Genomic DNA, 17,907 nt, shown 5'->3' with positions numbered 1-17,907 from the left:
AGGAGATTTCTTCCAACAACCGGTTCTCCGAACTGCTTAAAAAGTTAACAACCGGTTCTCCCGAGTAGATGCGAACCGGCTGAATCCCACCACTGATTTGCATGCAACTGCTAGGTTGCCAGGAGCTGCCCGAGTGCTGGGTGGGCGTGACCATGGTGGGCGTGGCCTACTCATCCACCTGCACCATGGCGGTGTATGTGTGTGTGTGTGTTTTTCACCTTCCCCAGGCTCTGGAGGCTTTCCTTGAGCCTCCAGGAGGGCAAAAATGGCCTCCCGCGGGTTCTGGAGTCCTTCTAGAGTCCTGAAACGGGCCTGATTCTGGACTTCCAGAACTTCCAGGTGGCTCATTTTTCGCCCTCCCAGAACCTCCATGTGCACTTACCTGGCATCCAAAATGGGCTGCGTGGAGACTCCTGGGAGGGATGGGGCAGGGCATGGCCAGCCAGTTCTTGCAAATACCAGTTCAGCGAACCAGATGTAAAATGAGCACCCAGTTTTCCCAAACTGGTCCAAACCAGCTGAATCTCAACCCTGGAGCTCACCCAATCATGTGGTGCTTGGGTATCAAAACTGCCAATCATCTAAACCACTAGGCTACCATGCTCCACTGGTAGCCAGTCTTGATAATAGTTTCAGACATCTTGTGAAGTTGATTTCCTGGTCTGGTCTGATGTAGGAGATGATGAGGCAAATGCATCATCAGTCATGAGTCCCTGAACTCCCATAAGAGATCTAAATCTAGCCCACGGTGAATTCCTTTTTTTAACTCACGCTAATTTCCTTTGACCATTGGTAGTTCAGATTCTTGTAGAGAATTTAAGCTTGCAACAAATCTTTATACTCATTTGAATTCCCTGTATCTCCTGATTTCTCCCGGTGCTTGACATCCCCCTGGTGAGGTTGATGGTTCTCAACTCACCCCGTTCTTTCATACTTGAAGACCACAAATCCACTGCTCACTCAGTGGTCTTTAACCAAGAGGGATTGACCACCTAGCTGCCATTTCGGTCCATTTGCAGATCAGGTGGCATGACTGTTCTGGTCTGGATAAATATAGCATCTCATCACTCTGCCAACTGTTCCTGGCATGTAGAATCATGCTGCCAAAGTCTCTTCCCTTCAATTATGCAAATGCAGGTCACCCAAGCATGCTCGTTGGTGATCATATTCTATTATAACAGGTTTGGAGGCAAGCCATTCCTATCATAATTGAATATGGTGTAAGAAGTATTGTTTACATTTGTAATGTAGAGGATATAAAAGGCTGAAAAACAGAGTCCTCTCTCAGGAAGACAAAATCTACTGGGGAAAAGAGATCCAGCTTAGCCAGCTTGAGGTAGACCAAGAGCTATTTGAAAAAGGCAGAAATAATATGGGGGAAGTTGCAAAATGGTTGCTTACTTTGTTCCTGACGGCAGTAATGGTGTATTTCCTGAAACAACTGTGGTCCCGTAGAAATTATCCTCCTGGGCCTTTTCCATTTCCTTTCATTGGAGTCGCATGGCAGACGGGAATCCGACTAACTCCGACACTCTTAATCGAGGTACTGTCTCTCCAAACCTGTGATTTAAGTCATGATGTTGTTTAGCAAAGAGAATATTAGTTTCCTGCCAGGTCAATAGCATTTTGTGGAACGTAGTGTTGGAAATTGGCTTTGCAGAAATGCCTCCTGTTTCATTTTCTAGATACTATGCCAATATGATCAAAATAGCTAAGTATCTTTTCAACTATATTCAATCATGATTGTCTTCCCACCCGTATATAATGACTTTTCTGCTACTCTACCTGTCTAGCAATAATCACTATTTTTTTTAACAGAACAACAAAACAACTGGCAGTATATTTTGCTATGATTAACATGTATATTCAAATGGTAGTAACTTTTCGTAAACACGTGTAAACTTATTTTGTTCAATTTTATCCTGCCATTTTGATTTTATAGTTTAATAATTTTACATGTTGGTTTTCGGTTTTTCTGTTGGTTAGCTAGGCAGAGTTATTTGATTAAGATTGGTGTCCATATAAGTTTGGAAGAATATTAGTAAGATTAATAATCTATCATGTCTCAATGAATGAATGAATGTATGAATGAATGAATGAAATACTATTAAAGTATTAAAGACAAGATTGCACTATTTAAGGTTGTGCTTTTCACACTGTTTACTAATCCTTTAACCATAACTAGAACAGCATGACATGATGTTGCATTCAGATTAAAAGAGATTATAAAACACATCAAGGTGTTTTATTTTTCTGTGACTTAATTCTTCATTTGGCCTTTACTTTTCAAATATTTCTCTCAGAAATTACAGAAATGTAATTTGCATTATCCTTAAGTTGTGGACCAATGCAAAGATTCTTTCTGAAGGAACTGATTTTTAAGTTTTATTTAGTTCTTTATTATGTACAAGAAATAAGTAGATAAAAATCAAATAGAGAATACAAAATACAAGTGGATAAATAGCAACACTGAAATTTCATGATACTAATATATCCAGATTCTTTATCAGAAGTGTATAGCATTTTTATACTCTTTTGCTAATGAAAAGGCAGTATCCCTGTTGGGTTTTAAACAAAAAATATATTTCATTAACATTATTCAAATGTTTAAAACTAGAAATAGTAAACAATTCTACCAATTCTATTCATTTGTAGTGTTAAAATACAAGCTTTAAAAGCAAATTTGGGGTATGACCCAATTGCATGCTTAATATTATGAAGGTTTTCATCCAAACTTAAATTCTGAGTAGGATTTACTTTTTAAATTCAAAGTTAGAATTAATAGAATAACAGAGTTGGAAGGGACTTGGAGGTCTTCTAGTCCAACTCTCTGCTCAGGCAACAAAGCCTATACCATTTCAGACAAATGGTTGTCCAATCTCATCTTAAAAATTTCCATTGTTGGAGCATTTGAAACTTCTGGAGGCAATTTCTGTTCCACTGATTACTTGTTCTAACTGTCAGGAAATTTCTCCTCAGTTCTAAGTTGCTTCTTTAGTTTCCATCACATTATGTAGGCTTTGGGGTATATACCTTCAATGTGGCTAGCTATTCTTCTAAAGAGGGAATCAAAGGTCTTTTCCCAAAAAAAAAAAAAAGGAATGTAATATACGTGCTTACTTTAACATTATGCAATAATCACTCAACCTATTGGCAAAATTTAATAAAAATATTTCAGATTGCAGTCGGATGGCATCATCAGGCTAGGAACATCAACAGTGCAGGGAAGGTGTAATTTGCTGGTTGTTAATTTATGATTGTCCTGCTTATCTTGATTTCTTCTTTAATAATTTCTTGCATTGTTTCTTTCCTGATGGTTTATCTGATGCTATTTACTGCAAGTAAACATTCAGGCATAAGGGAAGCAATAGGGTGCAATTATAGGTAGTGTTGATTACATTCCATTTAGCGACTGTTTAAAAGCTGATTGGCTGGCGGCTATTTGTCCCATGCAGCCAAAGGCCCAGGACGAACAGTGCCTGGGCAAATGGGCAGGGATGAAGGACGAGAGGTGGCGGGTTAGGGGCAGAGGTGGCATTCTGCCCGAACCGGTAGAGGAAATCGCCGGTGGCTCCGCCCACCCGCCCTGGTTCTATGGTCCTTTTTAAAGCCAAAGAGCATGCGCGCCATCTGCTGGCCAGGACACAACAGGTCACATGTGCAAACTGGTAGGGAAGGTAAGTGAATACCATCCCTGGTCAAGGGTCCATTATCCATGGAGAATGGCCAAGGGAGGGCCAGCGGAAGAGGAAAGCTGGCTGTAAATAGGCTGAGCTGAGTGCCTGGGGGCAAAGGAGGCGGTGCCTAAGTATCGTAGACCGTCCTCCTGGACCCACCAATCCAGGGGTGGGTTTCTCGCCCCGTTCCAACCGGTTCGGTTGGAACGGGGCTGGCGGCGTCCTCGTGCACGCGCGCAGTGCACGCATGCGTACTAGCATCTGTGCGATGCTCCAGCTGCTCCTGGAGGATCGTGCAGGCGCTGTATGCGTCCTGCGCATGCGTGGAAGCACAGAACTCGTCAAAACCGGGTAAGCAGCGCGGGCGGGCGGGTGGGCCCTTCGCCGTTCCCGGAAGTTACTTACTTCCGGGTTCGCCGACCAACCGGTTCGCGGGGACCGCCGCGAACCAGTTGAAACCCACCCCTGCACCAATCGGAACTCTTTAACATAACCTACTGTCCCCGATGAAGTAAGAGAGGCCGATGTAATGGAGAAAACACGGTTCCGTAGGTAACCTGGCTCCCTGCTATGTAGGCATTTTGCATACCTCTGAATCAGATTCTGCAGCTCTGGAAAAGACTTCATTTGTCCCGTGATTTATAATCGGCAACCAACACTGAATGTAATATTTTCATTTTCTGTTTGGATTCCAACGGCAGCTGGCTAAGCGATATGGAAACATCTACACAATATGGTCGGGACACATCCCGATAGTGGTCTTCTCTGGATTCCAGGCTGTCAAAGAAGCCCTCATTCAAACTGAAGACTTTGCTGAGCGACAAATGACTCCTTTTTTTAAAGAGGCCTTTAAAAACAAGGGTAGGTTTTCATGAAGCTTAAGGGGTAATTTTTCTGTTAAAATAGAGAATTCCATTCTCTCCTCTGTTTGTTTCTGCTTCTGCTCAATCTAACGCATGAGATTCAGAGGTGGTATTCAGCAGGTTCTGACCAGTTCTGGAGAACCAGTGGCGGAAATTTTGAGAACTGGTAAATACCAGCTCTGACTGGCCCCGCCCCCATCTATTCTCTGCCACCCGGAGTCCCAGCTGATCGGGAGGAAATGGGGATTTTGCAGTAACCTTCCCCTGGAGTGGGGAGGGATTGGAGATTTTACAGTATCCTTCTCCTGCCACGCCCACCAAGCCACGCCCACCAAGCCACACCACGTCCACCAAGCCACGGCCACAGAACCAGTAGTGAAAATTTTTTGAATCTCACCACTGATGAGATTCAATAGAATGCATGAGATTTCAGAACAGATCCGGTCCTTTTCTGGTAACCACTTGTAACCATTGGAACAGGCAGAAGCTGATTTGGCATCCCTGGTCCTGTTTGTTTTCTTCCTGAAAAGAGAGGAACTCCAAGTTGGCCAAATAGAATTTGCATGAGAACACATTTCATCTAAGCCAGGGGAATTCTGGGACTTGAAGTTCACAAGTCTTGAAGTTGTCAAGTTGCAGACCCCTGATCTAAGCTACCTAATTGATCATTTTTTATGAGCATAATTACTCACTGATTTCTGATGGCTTTAGGTATTATATTTTCAAACGGTCCAAACTGGAAGCAACAAAGACGGTTTGGTCTAATTACTATGCGAAAACTTGGACTCGGGAAGAAAGGCATGGAGAATCGAATAGAAGAGGAGGCTAATAGCTTGGTTAAAATCTTTGCTCATGCAAAAGGTATGTTGTCTACAATCTCTATATGTCTCGGAATGATATATCTAGTGTTTCATTAATACAGAATAACAGAATTGGAAGGGACCTTAGGGGTCTTCTAGTCCAACCCCCTGCTCAAGCAGGAGAACCCATACCATTCCAGACAAGTGGCTGTCCAGTCTCTTCTTAAAAGCCTCCAGTTTTGGAGCACCCACAATTTTTGAACGGAAGCTGTTCCACAGATTAATCGTTCTCAGTGTCAGGAAATTTCTCCTTAGTTGTAGGCTACTTCTCTCCTTGATCAGTTTCCATCCATTGCCACAGTGGTTAGAGTACAATACTGCAGGCTACTTCTCCTGACTGCCAGCTGCCTGCAATTTGTCAGTTCAAATCTCACCAGGCTCAAGGGTGACTCAGTCTTCCGTCCTTCCGAGGTGGATAAAACGAGGACCCAGATTGTTGGGGGCAATATGATGACTCTATAAAACCGCTTGGAGAGGGCTGAAAGCCCCATGAAGCGGTATATAAGTCTAACTGCTATTGCTATTGCTATTAATTGTAGAAAAAAAATGGAAAGAAATGCTCTCTATGTCAAAACGTAACTAGAGGATATATATTGTTTATAGTAAAATAGACCAATGGAGAAATATGAAATGATAATTTGGAGCAAATTTTTGAAGGGACAATTGAATATATGGTTTATGTACTAAGAAAAAAATAGTGAGAAAATAAGAGAAAATAGTGGAAGAAAGTAATTTGGCTGAAAGTGAAAACCAAGATATGATGCAAAATGGATTATGTAAATGAGAAGATATAAAAGGGAAGACCTTATTTCTATAATATGTGTAAAGTTGTATTTAAAAAAGACTTTGAAAACGGAGAAAATAAATCTGCTTGATGGATTCCCAACCACAGGTACTCCTTGACTTACCATGGGTTTAGCAAATAATCAGTTATAATAGCACTGAAAAAGTGACCTACAACCAGTCTTCACACTTAAAAAAAACCTTGATCAAGTGGTCACTTGATCAAAATTCGGGTGTTTGGCAACCGGCATGCATTGATGATGGTTGGCGTGTCCCAAGGGTCATGTGATCTTCCTTGGCGACCTTCTCAGCTGGCTTCCGACAAGCAAAGTCAATGGCTGAAGCTGGGTTCACTTAATGACTGTATGGTTCACTTCACAACTGCAGTGATTGCCTTAACAACTGTGGCAAAACTGGGCGGGAGTAACTTAACAACCGCCTTGCTTAGCAACGGGAATTCTGATCACCACTGTGTACGGTTGTGTACATGTACTATCCATGCCTCTTTCCTTTTGTCCTGAAATCCCACTCCTGATATAAATAAAGTACAATAATAACAGTCTGATGGTGGGCTTTTTTTTTTTTTTAAATTTCCAGAACAGCCACTAGATCCTTCGTTGCCTGTCACTACTGCAATCTCCAATTTGATATGCGTTATGGTTTTTGGATATAGATTTTCTGCCAAAGATGAAAAATTCCAGAAAATGTTGATAAACTTGAATTGCTACATGAGATTTGGAGGCAGCTTTGTTTACCTGGTGAGTGGTCTTCCTTTGGCTTACTGAGTCAGACAAGTCTTCGAGAGATCCTGACTCCATCCTCCATCCTCTTACCGATTATTTGGATTATAGAGAGGGACAAGAATTTTAAGAAGAGTTTTAGCCGTGGACGGAAACTACATGGTATCAGGAAACAACTGTTTCAAGGACTTGCAGAGCCCTCCGTGAATAGCTCCATAGCCTACCCATCTATCATATTTGTAATCATTCAAGTTTGTTGTTTAGTCTTTTAGTACAATCCTATAAAGTGAAAGTTACAGTTCACTATTGTGGATTCAAAATATGAGTGTGACCCTCCAGGCAAAAGATGTAAAAGATGAACTGGCCAAGGGGACTGGAGGCTAAAACATATGACGAATGGTTGCAGGAACTGGGTATGTCTAGTTGAATGAAAAGAAGGACTAGGGGAGACATGATAGCAGTCTTCCAATATCTCAGGGGCTGCCACAAAGAAGAGGGAGTCAATAGATTGGACAACCATTTGTCTGAAGGTTCCATCACAAAACCGCGTTCGACTAAAGGGTGCTCGACGAAACCGCGTAGCTGACGTCATCACAGCGCGACAACAGTGCGGAGAAAAAAGCATGCTGTAAACGCTAAACCTAAAATTAACCCCTAAACCTAAACCTAACCCCCCCTAAACCTAACCCTAACCCTAACCCTAAACCTAACCCTTAACCTAACCCTTAACCTAACCCTTAACCTAATCCTAACCCTTAACCTAACCCTAACCCTAACCCTTAACCTAACCCAAAACCTAACCCAAAACCTAACCCTAAACCTAACCCTTACCTTAAGTTGAATCGGCTTGCTTTCAAAGCGCTATTTAAAGCGCCCTTCTTTCTCCGCGCTCGCTGTTGTCGCCCTGTTGATGACGTCAGCGATGCGGTTTAATCGGGCGCGCTTTAGTCGAGGGCGGTTTGTCGTGCCACGTTGTCTGAAATGGTATAGGGCAGTGATGGTGAACCTTTTTTGGCTCCTGTGCCAAAAGCGGGGGGAGGCAAGGAAGAGTGTACACGGGCGGGCGCGACATACACACACAAACACTTTTGGCACAGTATTTTCGCCCTCCCCAGGCTCCAGAGAGGAGCCTGGGGAGGATGAAAAGAGCCTCCCCCTCTGGATGCCATCCGGAGGAGCTTCTCTGAAGGCTCCGGAGGGCGAAAAACAGACCTATGGGGAAGCTAGAAGTTCGGGAATGGTGACTTCCGCTTTGTCCATAGGGCCGATTTTAGACCTCCGGAACCTTCAAGGACCTTCAGGAGTCTTCCCTGAAGGCTCCGGAGGTCAAAAATCGGCCATAAGAGCAAACTGGGAGTCTGTTCCCGAACTTCCGGTTTGCCCTTAGGGCCGGTTTTTCACGGTCCGGAGGCTTCAAAGAATCCTCTGGAGGGCGAAAAACGGCCTCAAAACAAGGCCGAAGTCAGCTGGACAGCCCGCTTTCATGCCCTAACAAATGGCTCTGTGTGCCACCTGTGGCACGCATGCCATAGGCTCGCTATCATGGGTATAGGGTCTTCTGCTTGAGTTGGACTAGAAGACATCTAAAGTCCCTTCCAGCTCTTGTTATTCTGTTATTCGGATCAGAGTTTTTTTTTTTTTTTTTTTACCAAATTTGAATATAGAATATAGAATATAGAATAACAGAGTTGGAAGGGACCTTGGAGGTCTTCTAGTCCAGTGGTTCCCAAACTTGGCAACTTTAAGACTTGTGGACTTCAACTGCCAGCTCTGCTGGCTGGAGAATTCTGGGAGTTGAAGTCCACAAGTCTTAAAGTTGCTAAGTTTGGGAACCACTGTTCTTGTCCAACCCCCTCAGGGGTGGGTTTCAGGCGGTTCGCGATGGTCCCCGCGAACTGGTTGGTCAGCGAACCCGGAAGTAAGTAACTTCTGGGAACGCCGAAGGATCCACCCGCCCGCCCGCGTTTCTTACCCAGGAGCAGCTGGAGCATCGCACAGGCACTAGTACGCATGCGTGCACTGCGCGCGTGCATGAGGACGCCGCCGGCCCCGTTCCAACCGAACCGGTTGGAACGGGGCGAGAAACCCACCCCTGAACCCCCTGTTTAGGCAAGAAACCCTACACACTTCAGACAACTGGTTGTCCAACACCTTCTTAAAAACTTCAAGTGTTGGAGCATTCACCACTTCTGGAGGCAAGTTGTTCCACTGATTATCTGTTCTAACTATCAGGAAATTTCCCTCTTAGTTCTAAGTTGCTTCTCTCCTTGGTTAGTTTCCACCCATTGTTTCTTGTTCTACCCCCAGGTGCATTGGAGAATAGCTCGACTCCCTCTTCTTTTAGATCTTGGAGCACTTCTATCATTCAGTTTTGCCTGCTGCCATCCAGAAGCAGTTTACCAAATATATACAAACCGCATAGCCTGGAGAATTATGAATCCATCAGACAATATTATCGAAGCGCTAAACTCAAGTAATTGGCTGATAACGTCATTGTGATAGGATTTTTGTTTCATCTTTTCGTTTAGCTGTATGAGGAGTTTCCATGGTTGATGAAATACCTCCCAGGCCGTCATCAGAGAGTGTTCCGTGCTTTAAAAGATGTCACCTCGTTTGCCAAGCAAGAGATAGAGAAGCACAGGGAACTCCAATCACGGCACGACCCACAAGACTTCATTGATTACTACCTTCTTCAGATGGAGAAAGTAAGTGTCTTGCGGGAAAGGAATTTTTGTGGGTCTCCAGAACTCAAAATGGCATCCTGTTTTGCTAAGGCCAACGCACTGAGCCATTTGTTTATTTATTTATTGGATTTATATTGCCGCCTCTTTGCCCACGGCGACTCAAAGTGGCTTGCAGAATATAAAACCACATTTCAAACAGTAACAACTAACAAAAAGAAGCAATTAAATCAATATAGTATACAATATAACAGAAATCAGCTTTCCCGCCTCTCACTCACCCTTGCTCCGGGGACATCAGATCACACGAGTCATTGAATGGGCTCCATCCCACTCTGGGATCCCCAGCCCCCCCTGGCAGAAGCAGGTCTTCAGCCCCTCCCGGAAGAGTGTGAGAATGGGGGCCATTCTAATCTCGGGGTGGAGGGGGATGATGTTCCTGAGAGAGGGAGCTACTACAGAGAAGGCCCTTCTTCTGGGTCCCACCAGGTGTATCTCCCTCGGGGATGGGACTCACGGTTCCACCACAAATGCGCAAACGACAAAAGCGCGCCTGACTAAACCGCAGTGACAAAACCGCGCTGACGAATGAGCGCTGAAGCGCGCCGACCACAGCGCGCCGAAAGAAGCGCGCTGTAAACCTAACCCTAACCCTAACCCTAACCCTAACCCTAACCCTAACCCTAACCCTAACCCTAACCCTAACCCTAACCCTAACCCTAACCCTAACCCTAAACCTAAACCTAAACCTAAACCTAACCTAACCCTAAACCCAACCCTAAACCTTACCTTAACTTAAATCGCGCTTCTGTCAGTGTGCTTTTGTCAGCGCGCTGTTCTCGGCGCGCTTTTGACATCGCGGTTTTAGCGTCGCGGTTTTGTCGGCACGCTTTTGACATTCGCGCATTTGTCGGGTCACAGGGACTCACAGCATTCCCTGCCTCCCAATCTGGGTGGGGTATCACCTGGTCTCAAGCCATGAAGGGCTTTAAAGGTGACAACCAGCACCTTGAATTGCACCTGGAAGCAAATCAGCAACCAATGCAGCTCCTGCAGAAGTGATACATGTGTACACCGGGGTCTGGACAAAACCATGCGGGCCGCTGCCTTTTGCACCAACTGGAGCTTCCGGATGCTCTTCAAGGGCAGTCCCATGTGGAGCGTGTTTCAATAGTCAAGATGGGAAGTGACTAAGGCATGGGTGATTGTGAGTGTCTTGCTGCATTGTTCGCATGTGCAGTTACTCCTTGGCTTACAACAGTTTGCTTAATGACTATTTGAAGTTACAGAGACGTTGAAAAAAAAGTGACATGATCATTTTTCACCCTTCAACTGTTGCAACATCCCCATGGTCACGTGATCAAAATTCAGATGCTTGGCAACTGACTCGTATTTATGACGGGGTTGCAGTGTCCTGGGGCCATATAATATTGCGACTTTCTGATAAGCAAAGGAAATAGGGAAACCATAGTTCACGTCACTAACTTAACAACTGCCAGTGATTCACTTAACAACTGCTATTGCTATTGCTATTACAACAGTTTGTTTAGTGACCATTGCAAATTACGATGGCACTGGAAAAAAAAGACACATACAACAGCATCCTCCTGGCCACACGATCAAAATCCAGGCGCTTGACAACTGATTCATATTTACGATGATTGCAGTGTCCTGAGGTCATGTGATCACCTCTTGGGAACTTCTGACAAGTAAAGCCATTGGGGGAGCAGGATTCGCTTTACAACCGCGTTACTCATTTAACAACTGCAAAGTCAACGAAGGGGAGCAGGATTTGCTCCAATGAGTCCAGGATTCCCTTAAGAAGCACAGCGATTTGATTAGTGACCGCGACGAAAAAAAAAGTTTTGAAAGTCGGGTTTTGACTTACTTTATAACCTGCTTTGCATATCGATAGAATAGAATAGAATAGAATAGAATAGAATTTTATTATTTGTATGCCGCCCTTCTCCGGGAGGACTCAGGGTGGCGAACAATTCAAGGGGGAAAAGGGGGAACATAAAAAACAAAATACAAATAATAAAAGTAAACAACAGTCGCACAACCATACATGTCGAGAGGGGAGGGAACTCATCACCCCCAGGCCTGCCGGCAAAGCCAGGTTTTGACGGCTTTTCGGAAGGCCTGGAGAGAGGTGAGGGTCTGAATCCCTGCGGGGAGTTCATTCCAGAGGGCTGGAGCTGCCACAGAGAAGGCCCTCCCCCGGGTAATAGCCAGGTGGCATTGGCTGGTAGATGGCACCCGGAGGAGGCCAACCCTGTGAGATCTAATGGGTCTGTGGGAGGTAATTGGCAGCAGGCGGTCTCTCAAGTGGAAAAGCTGGTCCCAATTGTGGTTGTAAGTTGAGGACTGGCTGTTAAAAGAGGTCATCTACACAAGGAGGACTTTCCTCCAACACAGCAGTAAATGACAAATTGGGATTGTTAAGTTGATTTCATATTTTCTATTGTCTACAACAGACCAAAGGTGACCCTGAGTCTGCTTATGATGAAGAGAACCTAGCTCAGTGCATTGTTGATTTTTTTATCGCAGGGACAGAAACCACGGCCACCACCCTACAATGGGCACTGCTACTCATGGTGGCTTACCCGGAGATCCAAGGTGAGACTCCTACATTACACGGGCACGAAATTCCTCTCTTGATCCTGCTTTTGTTTTAGCGATAGTTCCCAAGATTCCCAGCTTGAATAAGGAATAAGGAGGAATAATGGCTCATCCCACAGATTAGGCCTCCTCCGAATTCCATCCGCCGGCCAATGCCGACTGGCGACTACCCGGAGGAGAGCCTTCTCTGTGGCTGCTCCGACCCTCTGGAACGAGCTCCCCGTGGAGATTCGAACCCTCACCACTCTCCAGGCCTTCCGCAAAGCCCTTAAAACCTGGCTGTTCCGACAGGCCTGGGGCTAAGAGCTTTTGCCCCCCTCCTCGAATGGTATGACTGTTGTGTGCTTTTAAATTGTGTATTGTTATGTTCGTCTTTTTTATTCCCTGTCTGTACCCCCTTCCCTGATTTGAATTGTGAGCCGCCCTGAGTCCCCTTCGGGGAAAAGGGCGGCATATAAATGTAATAAATCCAATCCAATCCAATCCAATGGCTCATCTCTAACAAGCAAGAGGAAATCCAGAACCCGCAAAAAATGCTATTTAATGCAACAGAATGCCCCACCTAAGCACCTTTAAAATCCTGATCCCCCCCTCCCCGTGACATATAATTCTTACTTTACTCCAAACGTTAACTGTACTCACGCGGAGGAGGCCTAAAAGGCCATTAAGTTGGTTTAAACAAGGTTCAAATTGCCCCCATTAAAAATCAAATTGGCATGGGCCCCACATTGGGAACCACTGGTCTAAAGATAGCAAACTGAATTCAATGTCTTTGATATACGTTTGACGTGAATATGTATTGTCGCCTGGTTTTTCCCCCCCTCCTACATCAGATTTTTCTCTTGTTCTCGTAACAAATGGGCCACTCCATCTGAGCTGCCATCTATCAGTTGTCTGGATTTTGTCGACCAAATATAGTGGCCCTTCGTAAGAGTAAGCACACAAAACATGATCCCAGAACTGCAAGTCCATGCCAGCTCATGTGTCATGCAATCCTCTGACCATGCTTTGTGATTATTATTTTTTTGCTTGGTTTCCAACGCTTTTGGCAAAAACCGTCCATTGGGAGGAAATGGATTTGGGAATTGAAGCCCATCTGTTTGCAAACTCCCCAGGGATAATCCCAAAGAGGCTTTTTCAAAAGTCATCTAGTCTTTCTTTGTTTTTTTTCTTGAAGATGTTTTGCTTCTCACCCAAGAAGCTTTTTCAGTTGTGACTCATCCAAGAAGCATCTTCAGTCAGAACAGAAGAAGCCTCTTGGATGAGAAACGAAACATCTTTAAGGAATAATAAAATAAAAAGTCCAGTTGCCCTTTGAAAAAGCACCTTTGGGTCAACTATGACTTGGATGATGTTGATGAGAATCTCCATAGACATTCCCCATGGGGAGATCCACGCTTCCACCACAAATGCGCGAATGACAAAAGCGCGCCTGACTAAACCGTGGTGACTAAACCGCGCCAACAAAACTGCGCCGACGAATGAGCGCTGAAGCGCGCCGACAACAGCATGCCGACAGAAGCGCACTGTAACCCTAACCCTAAACCAAACCCTAAACTTAACCCTAAACCTAACCCTAAACCTAACCCTAAACCTAACCCTAAACCTAACCCTAAACCTTACCTTAACTTAAATCGCGCTTCTGTCGGCGCACTTTTGTCGGCGCGCTGTTGTCGGCGCGCTTTTGACATCGCGGTTTTAGCGCTGCGGTTTTGTCGGCGCGCTTTTGACGTTCGCGCATTTGTCGGGTCACGGAGATCCACCACTTTAGGCTTTGTCATCATAACTCAGGCTCTTTGGGAATGATGTCCCATGTTCTTCACTGACTGCATCAATTGTAGTGGAGTATCTGAGATAATTTCAGAAGAGATTGGACAATGTAAAAAGAGATTTGCCTGAAATGGTATAGACCAGCCTCCTGCTTGAGTAGTGGGTCGGACTAGAAGAACTCCAAGGTCCCTTTCAACTCTGTTCCTCTGTTATTCCGTTATAATTTTCCTTTTCTGTTATGGTCTTCAGAGAAAGTCCGCAGGGAAATAGAAGATAAGTTGGATCCCACCCAGTCAGTCTGCTATCAAGATCGGGTGAAGCTCCCATATACCTGTGCTGTGATTCATGAGATCCTCCGTTTGAAATATGTCTTAATTGTTGGTGTCCCCAGGCAAAGTGCCAGAGATGTGGACCTCAATGGATATCACATTCCAAAGGTACGGAAGTTGATACAAGAACAATTAACATACCAGAGGACACTTCCTTTAGTAAGGGATTTAGCGCAATGGAGACATCGAAACCCTTATTATTATTTTAAACTGAAAATCAAGACATTCATGTATTCAATGCAAGCAATGATTCAATTTCTGGGAAACACAAAACATTTGGCCTGTGTTTTTCCCCAGTAACTTGAAAAAAGTGTATTGCAGTTTAAGCAGCACAATTTTTCAATCATATACTCTGACATTTTAGTGATCAAGATTAACCAAAACCTGCTTCTATATTTGATGAGAGCGGCATTAGATTCACTTAACTTGGTTATTGACTTAATCCATTTTCTGTCTTTGTACAATTCCTTTCACTCACAAGTGACAAAACAGGCTAGGTTTCCACATCACTCTTAAGAATCCTCAAATCTAACCATGGTTAAGACAGGCTAGGTATTGCATGTTGTGTGAATGCAGCCACTAAGCCTGTAGCTGATCTGGTTTAAATGTCTTGTATGAACACAGTTCATGAGATGTTGTGGTCAATAATGATGCTCTTCAATAGGAGAATTCCAGTTCTCTGCAGGTTTACTACCTCTGTGTTCCTCTATTTCACAAATACATTCATTTCCCCCCTGTAAAAATGGTGGGTAATGGATTTTCAGCTGACTTTCAAGGAACAAACACCTTCAAACATGAATGGGAATGCAGGAAGTGGTTTCACTTGCATTTTAATCAAACTGAAGGTAGTTATTATCTTTCTATGCAATTATGCCTAATTGCCTAATTTTACGCAACTAAGGGAAATGTGCTAGGAAGATACCCAGTGTGATCTAGTGGTGAAAGCACCCTGTTAGAAATTTGGAAACTATGAGTTCTACTGCCACCTTAGGCATGAAAGCTGCCTAGATGAATTTGAGCAAATCACCAGGAGATTGTGTTTTTCCCACTTAGGCACGAAAGCTGGATGATGACTTTGCAATAGTAGCAATAGTTAGGCTTATATACCGCTTCATAGGGCTTTCAGCCCTCTCTAAGCGGTTTACAGAGTCAGCATATTGCCCCCAACAACAATCCGGGTCCTCATTTCACCCACCTCGGAAGGATGGAAGGCTGAGTCAACCTTGAGCCTGGTGGGACAATCACCAGGTGACTGGGAGTTCTGGTCTCACCTTAGGCATCAAAGTCAGCTAGGTAACTTTGAGACAAGTTACTCTTTTTCAACCAACATCACCTCACAGGAAAAATAGGAGGAAGAAGGAGTATTAAATATGTTGATACTCTTGAGTTATATATAATAAAGGTGGGATGAAAATAAATAAATTAATTAATAATAAATAGATAAGTAGGCTCTAGAAACTTCACCAGCTGTATTTTGAAATGCATTTCTTCCTCCTTCAGGGGACTTTGGTTGTTACAGATCTGAATTCGGTCCTTTATGATCCCAAGAGATGGGAGACCCCTGAAAAATTCAACCCACACCATTTTCTGGACAAGGATGGGCATTTTGTATCAAGGGAAGAATTTTTGCCATTTGGAGCAGGTAAATCTGAAACACCCACTTCCTGAAATAATTAAAATAATTTCCCTGGGCGAATGGCCATTTTCTTGTGATTCATCCACCAGGGGTGATGCTGAGATAACAGTAATAAGGAGAGGCTGCATAAGACCTTAACCATGGGTGGTGACACTCCTTCACCCAAGTCCCTATTGATATGCTTTCCTCCTGGCCTGCAGACCAACCTGTTTGATTTCTCCAGTCTTGTTCATTATTTTAAATATTATATAGGTAGTCCTAGACATGCCCACAACTAAGCCCAAATTTCCATTTCAAAGCAAAATAGTTGCTTGGCAAGTTTTGCCCCGTTTTGTGATCTTTCTTGCCAAAATTGCTAAGTGAATCACTACAGTTGTTAAGTTGTTAACAAGGTTGTTAAATGAATCTGGCTTTCCCTTTTGATTTTGCTAGTCAGAAAGTGGCAAAAGGTGATCAGAAATTGGACAGCCATTTATCTAAACAGTGTAAGGTCTCCTGCTTGAGGAGATCCCTCCCAACTCTCTTATTCTATTACTTTTGCCAGTCATAATTATTGGGCATAATTATTGGTGACCAAGAGCTTAAAGGCAAATATAGAAGATAGTGATTCCAACAGTAGAATTTTAGAGCAGGCCACTCTAAATGATGAGATCCAGCCTACCAATCAAATCCCCCAATTAGGACTAAAACTACCTAGAAGCGTTGGCGAATAGCTGTCAATCACTTCTAACCCCTTCTCCTTTCCTTATCTTTGCACCGCAGGGCCTCGAGTGTGCCTGGGTGAGCAAATGGCCAGGATGGAGCTCTTCCTTTTCGTGACCATCCTGCTGAAGTCCTTTAAATTTCAGCTGCCAGAAGGAGTCAAAAAACTCAGTCTAGAACCCATCGTGGGATTATCGCTGCACCCTCGTCCTTACAAACTTTGTGCTGTGCCTCACTGCAGGACCCCGTAAAATCAAGATGATGGCTGCAAAATTGACCGGTTGACTTTTACCTTTAGACTGAAATTCTACCCTGAGCGCATTGCTCAGATTTGCCCATCCTCGAGGTTTCTTCGAACATTAAGAAATATCGCTATTCCTTACCACTTGTTTTATTTTCATGCTGTTCTTTTTCCTAAAAAGAGATGAGAGTGGCATACAGAACATGGTAGTTCACTCTGCTGTAAAACGATCTCAGTTAAACTGTAAATATATTAATGCAAAATTGTACAGAACAAACAGAACAAGAAATAGAACAATGGAAATTCTGTGATTTAGTAGAAGGGCCATTGGCCACTCTATATATAATGTATGTATGCATGTATGTATGTATGTTTGTATGTACGTATGTGAATGATAATTGCATTAGACAATTACGTAGAACTATAACTATTTACCTTTAAAATATATTGTACTTTTCCCCCTTTGTGGTTTTTGAGTTCACTTTTTTTTAAAAAAAAGATATACTTTTCAGGGTTTTTTTCTTTTCTTTGATAATCTATGGATTTTTACTTTTGTGGAATTTTATTTTTCATTTCTTTTTCAATGCCACGTTGCTGAGTTATCAAATTCCAAATGCTAAGCATGTATTTCAAAAGGACGTTATCGTCTGAAAATTTTAATTTTTTTAATGCAAAGTCACATTTAAAAGTCTACTAACTTTCTCCTAAAGTAAGTAAAGGGCATTGTTAAGACACATGTTTTTAAAGTAGCATTATCCTTATTATATCTCCAACAAAATGCTGTTTGAGCAATCAAGGAGGGCCTTCTCTGTGGCTGCTCCGACCCTGTGGAACGAACTCCCCGTGGAGATTCGTATCCTCACCACCCTCCAGGCCTTCTGCACAGCCCTTAAAATCTGGCTGTTCCGACAGGCTTGGGGCTAAAGACTTGCAGCCCCACTCCGAATGGTATGATTGTTGTGTTTTTAGCTGTGTATGGTCTTTTTGTTCTGTAACTTTGTTT

At 43.6% G+C, this 17,907-nt stretch overlaps 1 protein-coding gene across 2 annotated transcripts; it reads left to right on the top strand.

Annotated features, from left to right (window-relative positions):
* The first annotated feature begins 1,372 nt into the window (after positions 1–1,372).
* On the top strand, positions 1,373–16,927 carry LOC148043473 (cytochrome P450 2J6-like). 2 transcript variants are annotated; one of them, XM_087726123.1, is made up of 9 exons: positions 1,373–1,543; positions 4,379–4,538; positions 5,252–5,401; positions 6,781–6,941; positions 9,452–9,628; positions 12,082–12,223; positions 14,246–14,433; positions 15,826–15,967; positions 16,724–16,927. In XM_087726123.1, exons 1-9 carry the CDS (start codon positions 1,373–1,375, stop codon positions 16,912–16,914), a joined length of 1,482 nt encoding a protein of 493 aa, XP_087582249.1. In that variant the 3' UTR covers positions 16,915–16,927. The 2 variants fall into 2 exon arrangements, with proteins under 2 accessions (XP_087582249.1, XP_087582248.1); XM_087726122.1 differs by having other exon boundaries at positions 4,379–4,539; positions 5,247–5,401.
* The last annotated feature ends 980 nt before the right edge of the window (positions 16,928–17,907 follow it).

The sequence above is a fragment of the Thamnophis sirtalis genome, unplaced genomic scaffold (genome assembly GCF_051295495.1).
Source record: "Thamnophis sirtalis isolate CommonGarterSnake01/CBP01778 unplaced genomic scaffold, rThaSir2_p1.2 scaffold_11, whole genome shotgun sequence".
NCBI classification, from domain to species: Eukaryota; Metazoa; Chordata; class Lepidosauria; order Squamata; family Natricidae; genus Thamnophis; species Thamnophis sirtalis.
The sequence above is the reverse complement of the archived record's forward strand: the minus strand, read 5'-3'. Positions and strand labels throughout refer to the sequence as shown.

What these genes read in the sequence shown, in the direction of transcription:
- LOC148043473 (XM_087726122.1), top strand. Translation starts at nt 1,373, where the DNA reads ATGGGGGAAGTTGCAAAATGGTTGCTTACTTTGTTCCTGACGGCAGTA. An exon ending in ACCTTCTTCAGATGGAGAAA is followed by an intron (nt 9,629 to 12,081) that starts GTAAGTGTCTTG and finishes TGTCTACAACAG; the next exon opens with ACCAAAGGTGACCCTGAGTC. An exon ending in ATTTTTGCCATTTGGAGCAG is followed by an intron (nt 15,968 to 16,723) that starts GTAAATCTGAAA and finishes TTTGCACCGCAG; the next exon opens with GGCCTCGAGTGTGCCTGGGT.